The 12,585-nt window shown below is 39.6% G+C and overlaps 1 protein-coding gene across 9 annotated transcripts in view; it reads left to right on the plus strand.

The window, feature by feature from the left end:
* The window catches only part of KIF15 (kinesin family member 15), a 74,833-nt gene that overhangs the window by 14,969 nt on the left and 47,279 nt on the right, over nt 1-12,585 (plus strand). For 8 of the 9 annotated variants that reach the window (XM_021071747.2, XM_084987923.1, XM_084987925.1 and 5 more), the window contains exons 4-7: nt 810-886; nt 6,759-6,796; nt 10,068-10,165; nt 11,745-11,924. In XM_021071747.2, coding sequence (XP_020927406.1) covers nt 810-886; nt 6,759-6,796; nt 10,068-10,165; nt 11,745-11,924 — 393 coding nt within the window. Of the gene's footprint in view, nt 1-809; nt 887-6,758; nt 6,797-10,067; nt 10,166-11,744; nt 12,052-12,585 lie in introns of all 9 variants that reach the window. The other variant, XM_084987927.1, reaches the window with a different exon arrangement.

Genomic DNA, 12,585 nt, shown 5'->3' on the forward strand with positions numbered 1-12,585 from the left:
AGATCTTGATTATTCCCTCATACACATAGATGTTTTTGTGAGACAGAGAGATCCTTAGGTCTTTTTTCTTTTGATCTAGGGCATGGCTGAACAATGGAAGTATAAAGTGAGCCACATACATAATTTAAAATTTTCTAGTAGCTACATTTTAAAAAAATAAAGAACAGATAAATTTAATTTTAATTCTGTATCTTATTTAACCCAGTATATCTAAAATACCATGTTAACATGGTAATGAACATAAAGCAAGTTATTAATGATAGATTCTCCATTTTTTTTCACGCTCAGTCTTCCAAATATGGTGTGTATTTTATACTCAAAACACATCTATTGTTTGGACTAGCCACATTTCAGGTGCTCTATAGCTGTGGCTCATGGCTACTCTACTAAACAGTATAGGTCTGGGAATTTCTGTATTGTTGATAAGACTGCATCTACTTATGTGTAAAAATGAAAATAAAAGTCAGATATTGATTATTTAGCACAGGCTTGTGGGAAAAGTACTGAAGATCATATAGGGCTTGGCATTTTATGCTAAGACCCGTATAATACTGCATACAATATGCTGAACAAAATTTTATATAAAGTCTAGACGTGAGCTTTAAATCTGCAATTGCATAGGAGATTAATGGACATAATTATGTTTAGTAGATGTTTTAGCCCTTTTCCTATAGTAGATGTAATTTTCCTGTTGTTGCAAGTGTTAAAAAAAATCTAAGAAAGATTTTATTTTATATTTTAGAATGTAGTTTAGGGAAAATGTTTTTGTTTTTATGAAATGTTAACGTATTTGATGCTTACTTTTGTAGGAGTCTATGTTCTCAACTGTGGCCAAAGGCATTGTGGAGTCTTGCATGGGCGGTTATAATGGTACCATCTTCGCATAGTAAGTTGTTTGCTGTGTCCTTATACAAGGGTACAATAGTAAGTGCTTCTCTTTGTTTTACTATGGCTGTTATAACAAGTGACCACATCTTTAGTGTCTTGAAACAACACAAATTTATTATCTTAGAGCTCTGTAAGTCAAAAGTCTGACACAGGTCTCTATGAACTAAAATAAAGATGTGAGCAGAGCTGTGTTCCTTTCTGAAAGCTCTAGAGGAGACTGTTTCCCAGTTTCTAGAGGCTACCCACATTACTTGGCTTATAGCCCCCTTTCTCTGTCGTGACATGCAACTCCAGCTCTTGCTTAGTGATGTTTCTCTCTGTAGCTGGGCAGCCTCTCTAATTCGATTGACCCCACCTGTGTAATCAGCATAGCAGGCATAAACTCCACCTCCTGAAAAGGAGAGTGTCTGCATAAGTTATTTGGGATTCTTCTGTAAGGAAGATTTGTCTTTTCATGTGTGTCTCTCTCCCTCCCTCCTCCTCTCTCTCTCTCTTTATCTGTATCTATTTAGTATGGACTCATGTATATTTGTTTTATGCTTTGGGTTATAATCTAATACTACATTATGTTTATTTTGTTGCTCATAATTGTTCTATCCTGGCCACTAAGAGCTATTTGAGATTGGTTTCTGTTGTCCTTTTGACTTGTCACATCTTTGCTTTTTTTTGAGTACTTCCTTTATGATGCTACAATAAAGGATCTTTATTTTATCTTGTATTTTCCTTGTCTGAGGCCTAGAATCAGCCATTTTGGCAAGGAACCCTGGTTCCTCTCATTGAAGAATGGTATTTATTTATTTATTTATTTTTGGTCTTTTTGCTATTTCTTGGGCCACTCCCGTGGCATATGGAGGTTCCCAGGCTAGGGGTCGAATCGGAGCCATAGCCACCGGCCTACGCCAGAGCCACAGCAACACAGGGTCTGAGCCATGTCTGCAACCTACACCACAGCTCACGGCAACACTGGATCATTAACCCACTGAGCAAGGGCAGGGATCAAACCCGCAACCTCATGGTTCCTAGTCGGATTCGTTAACCACTGCGCCACGACAGGAACTCCTGAAGAATGGTATTTAGAAACCAAGAGGAGGGAGTTTCTGTTGTGTTTCAGCAGGTTAGGAACCTGACATAGTGTCCATGAGGATGTGAGTTCGAACCCTGGCCTCACTCAGTGGGTTAAGGATCTGGCGTTGCCACAAGGTATTGTGTAGGTTGCAGATCCAGCTTGGATCCCATATTGCTGTGGCTGTGGTGTAGACCAGCAGCTGCAGCTCCAATTCAAACCCCAGTCCAGAACTTTCATGTGCCACAGGTTTGGCCCTAAAAAGAAAAATAAACCAAAAAACCAAGGGAGTAGGTGTGTTTGTTGCTACTGGAGTGTCATTCCTTCTAGGCTTTCTTAGCAGATAGAGCTAGGTAATGTATATTTTCTTTGTCATGCGTACAGACATATCTGTAATTGTTTCTTTTTTTTTTTGGCCATACTCATCCATGTGGAAGGTCCCAGAGCAGGGATCAAACCCATGCCACAACAGTGACCTAGCTGCTGCAATGACAGTGCCAGGTCCTTAACCCATTGTGCCACAGGGGAACTCCAAAATCCCCCCCCCCTTTTTTTAAGCCTTAGAATTTCCTGTTAAAACCTCAGTTTTATCTGACCTAAGTAATTGTAAAATTGCTTAGTTCAGCTCATTTTCCACCTACCCCCTTCAGTGCAGTATGTCATGAATTTTTTTTTCTCTTTATCACTGTACCTGCAGCATATGGAATTTCCTAGGCTAGGGGGTCAAATCAGAGCTGCAGCTGAGGCCTATGCCACAGATATAGCAACACTACATCCAAGCCACATTTACCACCTATGCTGCAGCTTGTGACAATGCCAGATCCTTAACCCATGGAGCAAGGCCAGGGATCGAACATGTATCCTCACAGAGACTACATCATGGTCATAAGCCCACTGAGCCACAACAGGAACTCCATGAACTTGTAATTCAGTTAGATGCATGCCATCCCGTTTAGGGCCTTGTGTGGTGTGGCACATAGAGGTTCCCAGGCTAGGAGCTTCGGCCCGGCCTATGCCACAGCCACACCAGATCCAAGCCATATCTGCAGCCTACACCACAGCCCACAGCAATGCCAGATCCTTAACCCCGGGGCCAGGGATTGAACTGGTGACCTCATGGATACTGGCTGGGTTCATTACTGCTGAGCCACTGTGGTAATTTTTATTTATTTTGCATACTTTAATGTTTACGCTTTGTGATGTACAGTTGCATAGTCTTGACAAATGCAGGCACCCATGTATTTGGCACCCCAATGCTGAAGAGAGCAGTTCAGAGTTCCCTTTGTTTATCTCCTTTTGTGTCAGGCACTCCCCCTTACCCTGATTACTAGATACACATAATATAGTTTCCATTCCCATAGTTTGGCCTTTTTTCAGAGTGTCACATGATTGGCAGTCTATAATTATTATTTTTAATGGCTGCACCTGTGGCATATGGCAGTTCCCTCCCTGGTCAGGGATTGAATCTGAGCTGCAGCTGTGGCAACACTGGGCCTTTAACCCACCAAATCGGGGATTGCACCCGTAATTCTGAAGCGAACCAAGCCCTTGCAGTTGGATTATTAACCCACTGAGCCACAGTCGGAATTCCAAGTGTCGCATGATTGGGATCATATAATATGTAGCCTTTGGGATCTGGCTTTTTTCTTACTAAAATAAATTAAGATTTCTCTGGTGCATGTGTCGGTAACTTATTTATTTATTTAAGTGAGTAGTATTTTATTATGTGGATGTACCACAGTTTATCTCTTCCTCTGTTTAAGAATATCTTGGTTGCTTCCAATTTTTAAGCAATTATGAAGTTGCTATAAACATTTGAAAATTAGATTTTTCATGACTATAAGTTTTCAAATCACTTGAGTAAAAAACTAGGAATACAGCTACTAGGTCATATAGTGTAAGAAACTGTCAAACTGTCTTCCAAATATATATTTAAAATTGAGTGATGATCCTGAATTTCTAAATGTTGGCAGCCTTAAAATATTGCTCTAGGTTTAATGTTGGAATGAAAGCTGGAGGTCCAGAGGGCATTGTGACAACCTTGGAAGTTATACAAGGTGAATTTTAGTATCCTTTCAGATTTATTTCCTAAATAGGAATGTAACTTGTAGTATAATTTTCCTTTTCTTCTAGCAATAGACTTCCTAATTTTATTTAGAACCAAAGGTTTTTAATAAGATGTAGTGAATTATGTAATTCATTTTGAGCGCCGATGCTTTTTCTGTGTATGCCATTGGCTCATCTATAATTGGCTCAAAATACAAGAAAATAAAAAATAGATTAAGAAGTTTAAAGCTTGGGTTCATATTGCACACATATCCTTCCTTGGAAATTTGCCTTTGCCTTTAATGCTTTTGATTTGTGTTCAGCAGAACTAAATGTTCTCTTTTGAGCAGTGAAACAGATAATCATTTTCTCCTGTGTTCTCAAGGGAAAAAAAAGTTTTGTTTTGTTTTTTTTTTCCAGATAATTTGAGTGGTAAAGTTCAAAAATGAATTTGAAATAAGAGCCACAATTATCAGAGATTATATATCTTCAGAAATGTTTTCTTTGAAGATCCGGTAGCATACTAATTATAATATTTAATTTGAAAATTGCTTTTGGTAGTCAAGGGTGGAAATGAGAAACACATGGAGGGATATGAACATTTGATTTATTGGCTGGATGAGCACATTCTTTTTTTTTTTTTTTTTTTTTTTTTGTCTTTTTGCTATTTCTTGGGCCGCTCTCGCGGCATATGGAGGTTCCCAGGCTAGGGGTTGAATCGGAGCTGTAGCCACCGGCCTATGCCAGAGCCACAGCAACGCGGGATCCGAGTCGAGTCTGCAACCTACACCACAGCTCACGGCAACGCCAGACCCTTAACCCACTGAGCGAGGCCAGGGATCAAACCCGCAACCTCATGGTTCCTAGTCGGATTCGTTAACCACTGTGCCACGACGGGAACTCCTGGATGAGCACATTCTGGTTTACTTCAGACAGTCTCCAGTTCTAGAGCTGTTGTTAATAGTATCCTCTTCACTTTCAAGTAGAGCACCAAACAATATCCATATCTCATTCTGAGTTAACTAAATGTTTTTTTCCGATTTCCAGAAGAAAGAGGTAAACAATTATATTATACTGTTTTCTAGCTTTGTGTTGAGCCAAAAAATGAAATCAAAATTTTTATGTTTGTGCTATGAATACAGGCTAAACACAGCTTGTATAAGTACAAACCATCACACCCTAATTGATATCTATCTTTAACATAAACTTTATTTTTTTGTTTCTGTTATTTAGGAGCACTGGGGGAGATGTAATACTACACACAAAGAATCAAGCTTATAAGCTAAAGCTGTTTGTTGGGTTTTTTGGATGTTTTTAATTGCTTCATTTTAAAATATAAACATCTGGAGTTCCTGTAATGTCTCAGCAGAAACGAATCCGACTAGGAACCATGAGGTGGCGGGTTGGATCCCTAGCCTCACTGGCGTTGCCATGAGCTGTGGTGTAGGTCGCAGATGTGGCTGTGATGTAGGCCAGCAGCTACAGCTCTGGTTAGACCCCTAGCCTGGGAACCTCCTATGCCATGGGTGCGGCCCTAAAAAGACAAAAAGTAAATAAATAAACATCTTAGTATCTTTTGCGGGGAGGGGTACAGCGTGGGGAAGTTCCCAGGGCAGGGATCAAACCTGCCCCACAACAGTGGCTTGAGCCACCACAGTGACAATGCCAGATCCTTAACTTGCTAGGTCACCACAGAACTCCTTAGTATCTTCTAAAGACAGGATTAGGCAGTGAATTGATGCATTGTTTAGAATAGCAAAAATTGGAAGCAAAAGTCCATTTGGTTCTGGTTAAGTTTTGCCATATTTATGGAACACTATTAGAAGTAATGAGGTAGATTGCTATTTACCAACTTCAAAAAATATTTGTGGTAAAATTGAGGGAAAAAGAGCTTGCAAGAGTTCCCATTGTGGCTCAGTGATCACAAACTTGACGTGAGGATGCAGTTTCAATCCCTGACCTTGCTCAGTGGGTTAAGGATCCGGTGTTGCCAAGAGCTGTGGTGTAGGTCACAGATGCGGCTTGGATCTGGCATTGCTGTGGCTATGGTGTAGGCTGGCAGCGATAGCTCTGATGAGACCCCTAACCTGGGAACTTACAAATGCCTCAGGTGTGGCCCTAACAAAAAACAAAAAAGGAGTTCCCGTCGTGGCGCAGTGGTTAACGAATCCGACTAGGAACCATGAGGTTGCGGGTTCGATCCCTGCCCTTGCTCAGTGGGTTAACGATCCGGTGTTGCCGTGAGCTGTGGTGTAGGTCGCAGATGCGGCTCGGATCCCGCGTTGCTGTGGCTCTGGCATAGGCTGGTGTCACAGCTCCGATTAGACCCCTAGCCTGGGAACCTCCATATGCCGCAGGAGCGGCCCAACAAATGGCAAAAGACAAAAAAAAAAAACAAAAAACAAAAAACAAAAAAAACAACAAACAAGCAAACAAACAAAAAAACCCAAGAAACAAAAAAGCAAACAAACAGGTTGCAGAGCAGTATGAAATGCACCATTCATTTATAAATAATAATTTAAGTGATAAGTCCAGTGGTTGTGTTTGTATAATCTGGAACTGTCTGGTGACAGTTGAGAATAATTAGCTCTTAGTGGTAGAACAGGAAAGAAAATGGATCATTTGCTTTTTACCTGATGTAGTTTTAAGAAAGAAAGTTCTTTGTGGGGAAAGTGTATACACTAGTACACCATTTAAAATAGGAGGGTAGTCTTCTAAATTTCATGTATAAGAATAATATATAAAACATTCTTTTTTACAGTGGACAGACTGGCTCAGGGAAAACATTTACTATGATGGGTAAGTAAACTAGAGATTAATCTCTTTTTGTGATGACAGAACCTGGTACAGTTTTGGGGAGGGCATACTTTTCTTATATGATTTTGACCTCATAAAATTAAGGATATTCCCCAGGTTTTTGTTAGATTGAGAATTCCATGATAGCAAAATCTGTTTTTAACTGTGTTCGCAGCTCAATGCTTAGCACAGAGTATGTACTCAATGAACAGTTTTCAAAGTGGGCCTAATGAATAGTTACATTATTTGTAAACCTGTATAACCACCGCCCACATCAAAGTTCCTAGTTAGTAACTACCTCTACCCCCTCTAAGTATGTATTACTCTGACTTCTGTCATCATTAATTTTATTTGTCTTTATAGTTCTACAAATGAAATTTTACTGTATTTACTCTCATGTTTGGCTTTTCTCTCAGCATGAGGTTTCTCAGATTCATACATGTTGTTGCACGTAGGAGTAGTTTGTTTCCATTGCCATATACTATTGTATGAATGTATCACATTTTCCATCCTGCTGTTGCTGGACAGTTTTAGACCATATAAATAATGTTATGAACTTTTCTTTGTTTGTTTATATCTTTTAAAGTTCATTTCTATTGAACTTGAAACTTCTGGGAGTGGACTTGCTGGGTTATAGGGTCTTGATAGATACGGGTAGATGAGGAAGTTCCAGGTGTTCCACATCTGTGTCCACACTTGGTATTGTCAGTTGTTTTAAGTTTTAGCCATTCTGGAGCATGTGTAGTACTATTTCATTGTGATTTTATTTGTATTTGCCTAATGTCTGTTGACAGCAGCACCTTTTTTACATTTATTGGCCATTTGAATAACCTCTCTGTAAAATGCCCATTTAAGCTTATTTCATATTTAAAAATTAGCTTGTCTTTTTCTTACTTATTTATAGGGATTCTTCATAAAATAAGTTAGCTAGTTGTCTCTGATACAGATTACAGATTCTTCTCTAGATTTGTTTGTTTGCTTTATTATGGCCTCACCCATGGCATATGGAAGTTCCTGAGCCAGAGATTGAATCCGACCCTCTACTTCCACAACACCAGGTCCTTTATAGTTTTTGTATTTTTTTTTTTTTTTTTTTAATGGTCACACCTGCAGCATATGAAAGTTCCTGGGCTAGGAGTCGAATTGAAGCTGCAGCTGCCAGCCTACACCACAGCCACAGCCATACCAATGCCAGTTCTTTAACCCACCGAGTGAGGCCAGGGATTGAACCCGAATCCTCACAGGTACTATGTTGGGTTCTTAATCCACTGAGCCACAATGGGAACTCCAGGTTTTATCTTTCTTTGGGGGCGGGGGGGCTTTTTTTTTTTTTGGCTTTTTAGGGCCCCACCAGCGATATGGAGGTTCCCAGGCTAGGGGTTGAATCAGAGCTACAGCTGCTGCCCTATGCCACAGCCACAGCAACGCAGGATCTGAGCTGTGTCTGCAACCTACACCACAGCTCACAGCAATGCCAGATCCTTAATCCACTGAGTGAGGCCAGGGACTAAAGCTGCAACCTCATGGTTCCTAGTTGGATTCGTTTCCACTGTGCCTCGATGGGAACTCCCAGGTTTTGTCTTTTGACTTAAGTTTTTCTTATGTCATTTGTATTTATGTGGTTGAATTCCAGTTTGTTTTTTTTTCTTTTTTATTGGTTTCTGAATTGTGAGTTACAAGAAAGGTCTTCCCCTCTCTGAGGTTGTAACAACATATACAATTGAGTACTTACAATATGCCAGGCTTCTTCAAGGTTCTTGTGGATTATTCAAATACAAGCCAATGTCCAGACTTTTGTAGAGCTAATATTCTTGGGGGAGATGCACCATTAAAAGCAAATAAATGTCTAGTAATGACACTAGAAGTGTCATTAAGTGCTGTGAGGAAAAATAAAGGGATAGAAAAAACTGCAAATGTACGGGCCTTGAGTTGGGAGTCTGCTCATGAGTGTTCTAGGAACTGCAAGAAGACTGATGGGCTAGAGAGGAATCTTCCAGAATAAGGGGCATGTTGGAGTTTAACCTGAGGGCAGGTTCTGTGGGACCTGGCAAAGATTTTGGAGTTTTTTTATGAGGGGATGTGAAGTCACCAGAAAATTGTGTTTTTGTTTCTGTTTTTTTGGTTTTTTTAAGAAAAGAATTACCCATGATCTGATGTATAGTTAAAAGGACCACTGAGGCAGCTGAGTGGAACAGAGATTATAGTAGGGGCTAGAGCAGAAGCAGGGTTAGCAGCTGAGGTAGGACACTAGGCAAGAGATGATGACAGCAACTATAGTGAATATCTTTGTAGGGTATTGAGCAGGAAATTTTATAAAATTACCTGCACATACTGTAATATTTGTCCTCTTTGTTCATTTGCATTTTTCTACCCTGTTATATATATGTGTGTGTGTGTGTGTGTATTTTTTTTTAAGGTACAATTTACAAGGGCCATTGAAAATATTATAGGTGTAGCACACCACGATGAGATAATATTTTAAAATTTATTTTCTGTAACATGCATGCACCAGCATTTTGTTAGTGCATTTGGTCACTAAAGCATATTTAAGCAATATTTATAGTGACTTCTAGATCATTTCCAGCTATGTATTTTTTTCTGGTAGATATAGCTATAGTTTGAATTAGTATTCAAAAAAATCCTATTTACATATCCACACGCTTCTCCCCCTTTCCCCAGTATAAATAAAATAGAGATAGGTTTGCTCTGCAGTTTTCTGTCTGTATAGAAATCTTATGACATATTCCTACAGTATCTTTCTTACCAGCTTGTCTTTTCCTGCTCAGATAAGAAAATGCTAGTAGCTATTGCTGATTTTTAGTAATATCCTATGAGATAGTTATTGCCATTTTATAGTGGAAAATGCTGAGAGGTTAAGTAATTACCCTGTGTCCATACAGCCAGTGTATAAAGGTCAGCCTAAGACACTGAATGTCAAATGCAACAATAAAGTACAATTATTCATTATTTCTGCTAGTTTTGGTACCTGGCACTGAGGAAAAATTTCAAACTTGGTACCTAGTTGGATATTTTAAACAACTGCTTTTTAAAATTGGTTAGTGGCTCTTGTGGGTCCTTTAATCCCATTGATAGGCAGGTTCTATTATGCTATCTCTCACAGACCAAAATTTAAGTTGTGTGGGGGCCCCAGAATGATTATTCAAGATGTCTCTTATGTATAAATTGCCTTTCAGTATTGTCATTTTAAATGACTCTTGTTACAGAGTAAAAATGAATAGCCATATATCTTTTTTTTTTTTTAATTTTTCTTTAGGACCGTCTGAATCTGATAATTTTTCTCATAACCTGAGAGGAGTAATCCCACGAAGTTTTGAATATTTGTTTTCCTTAATTGAACGTGAAAAAGAGAAGGTAAAATCTATTGTGAAAATAAAGTGATTCTGTGAAATATCTAGTTTCGAGTAGTTAATTACTAGTAATTAGCTCATGATACATGGAAGGGCATAGATGGTACTCTACAATGTGGATAGGCTAGTGTGATATTGAAAAACCTTACAGTTCTTAAGATAAAACTGAGGGAGTTCCGGGAGTTCCCAGTATGGCTCGGTGGGTTAAGATCCCAACTAGTATCCATGAGGATGTGGATTCGATTCCTCGCCCTGCTCAGTGGATTATGTATATGGTGCTGCTGTGAGCTGTGGTGTGGGTCACAGATGCAGCTCAGATCTGGTGTTGCTGTGGCGTTTTCTGAGGAAAAACAGATTGATTAAACCCCATCACCTACCTGCACTTAGGCTCACAGTTGACTGTAGCTGTCCCTAGATCTTCATGATGTCCAGTAGTGATGGGCCCATTCTTAACCTCCTTTGCAGTACCTGCTACCACCTGTCATGATTTCCTCATTTCAAGTATAATGTGGCTCCATCGTCTTGGTGATGTGGGCTTCCATTTTCCTTTGGCCCATTCTCCTGATGGTGCTTCTTTAGCTTGGTGAATTCCAGGCTTATGAGCCATTAATGTTATATACTCTATTACCTATGTGCCCAGGAAACTGATATATAACATTGTTTTACTATTTATGTCTTTACAGAAGCTCTCCCTAACCATTGCACTTAGACATGGAAATTGTGTGCCAGTGAAACAAATTGAATGACATGCATTTCTGTGGTTAAAAATCCTGTAGAGAGGCTTTTAAAATACATCATTTTTAGTCATCTGAGGAATATAACACTTGATTCAAATACAACTTTATGGGGAAGTCCCATGTATAACACAGATGAAAATGGAATCTCAGAGTTCCCGTCGTGGCACAGCAGAAAAAATCCAACTAGGAACCATGAGGTTGAGGGTTCGATCCCTGGCCACACTCAGTGGGTTAAGGATCTGGTGTTGCCTTGAGCTGTGGTGTAGGTCGCAGATGTGGCTTGGATCTGGCGTTGCTGTGGCTGTGGGGTAGGCCAGCAGCTCTAGCTCCGATTAGACCCCTAGCCTTGGGTGTGGCCCTAAAAAGACAAAGACAAAAAAGACCAAAAAAAAAAAAAAAAAAAAAAAAGAGAAAATGGAATTTCTAATTTCATCACAAGGGAAAAAAAATATGTAGCTAAATATGGTGACAGATGTCAACTAGACTTAGTGTGATCATTTTGTAATATATACGGATATCAAATCATTATGTTGGGTGCCTGTAACTAGTATAATGCTCTATGTCAATTATACTGCAAACAAAAAATGGAACTGCCCATTTGGAATGCTCAGGTCCTATCTCCTGCCTTGGCTCTGCAGCCCTGATGGAAACTTCAGGGCTCCTGGGACCATTGATGCGGCCTTAGAATGTAATGATATGTTGAAACTACATTTTTGAGCAGACTTTTAGGATCAAAGAATAATGTGGGAAATTTGTATGTTGTGAAGCAAGTGAAAGATGAATGCTCAAGAAAGGTAGGGATGAACTCATGAAAAGGATGTAACTAAATGAGACTTCTCTTTACAGGCTGGAGCTGGAAAGAGTTTTCTTTGTAAATGTTCCTTTATTGAAATCTACAATGAGCAGATCTATGACCTTCTGGACGCTGCATCAGCTGGACTGTACTTAAGGGAACACATTAAGAAGGGAGTCTTTGTTGTTGGTGCAGTGGAGCAGGTGGTGACATCAGCTGCTGAAGCCTATCAGGTACCCTGCCTTGAGCGATTTGATCTGTAGGCAACATAGCATGCTGTGAAAAGAAAAAGAATTGAGCTACTAAAAATATTTGGTAAAGCCATAGCACAGAATGTTCATGAGAAGAAAAGAGAATATGGCAGCATTTCATAAATTTCCCCTTAGTTAAACTAGAAGTTTGACCCCTTGATTTTGTATTATTTTGGTGTTTTTCGTCCCATTCATACACTCTTAAAAAACCGTCTTGGAGGTCACTGGCAGACAATTTGTTAGTATTCATGTTCCTTTAGCAGTTCTTCCTGCAGGGTGTTTTTTTTTTTTTTTTTTTTTTTTTTTTTTTCTTTTTTTCTCCTCAGGGCCTCACTGGCGGCATATGGAAGTTCCTAGGTTGGGGGTCGAACTGGAGCTCTAGCCACTGATCTTTGCCACACCACATCTGAGCCTCATCTGTGACCTACACCACAGCTTACAGCGACACTGGATCCTTAACCCACTGAGCAAGGCCAGGGATTGAACCTGTGTCCTTATGGAAACTAGTCGGATTTGTTTCCACTGTACCCCAATGGGAACTCCTGCAGGCTTTTTAAATAGAATGTTTTTATAATCAGCAACCTTGCTAACTATCTTCATAAAATCAAGAATATGGGGAGTTCTTCTGTGGGGCGGCAGGTTA

Source organism: Sus scrofa, chromosome 13 (assembly GCF_054392235.1).
Source record: "Sus scrofa isolate SSC_HxYL_T2T_F1_AM1 chromosome 13, Sscrofa_HxYL_maternal_Yorkshire_Landrace_v2.0, whole genome shotgun sequence".
NCBI lineage: Eukaryota > Metazoa > Chordata > Mammalia > Artiodactyla > Suidae > Sus > Sus scrofa.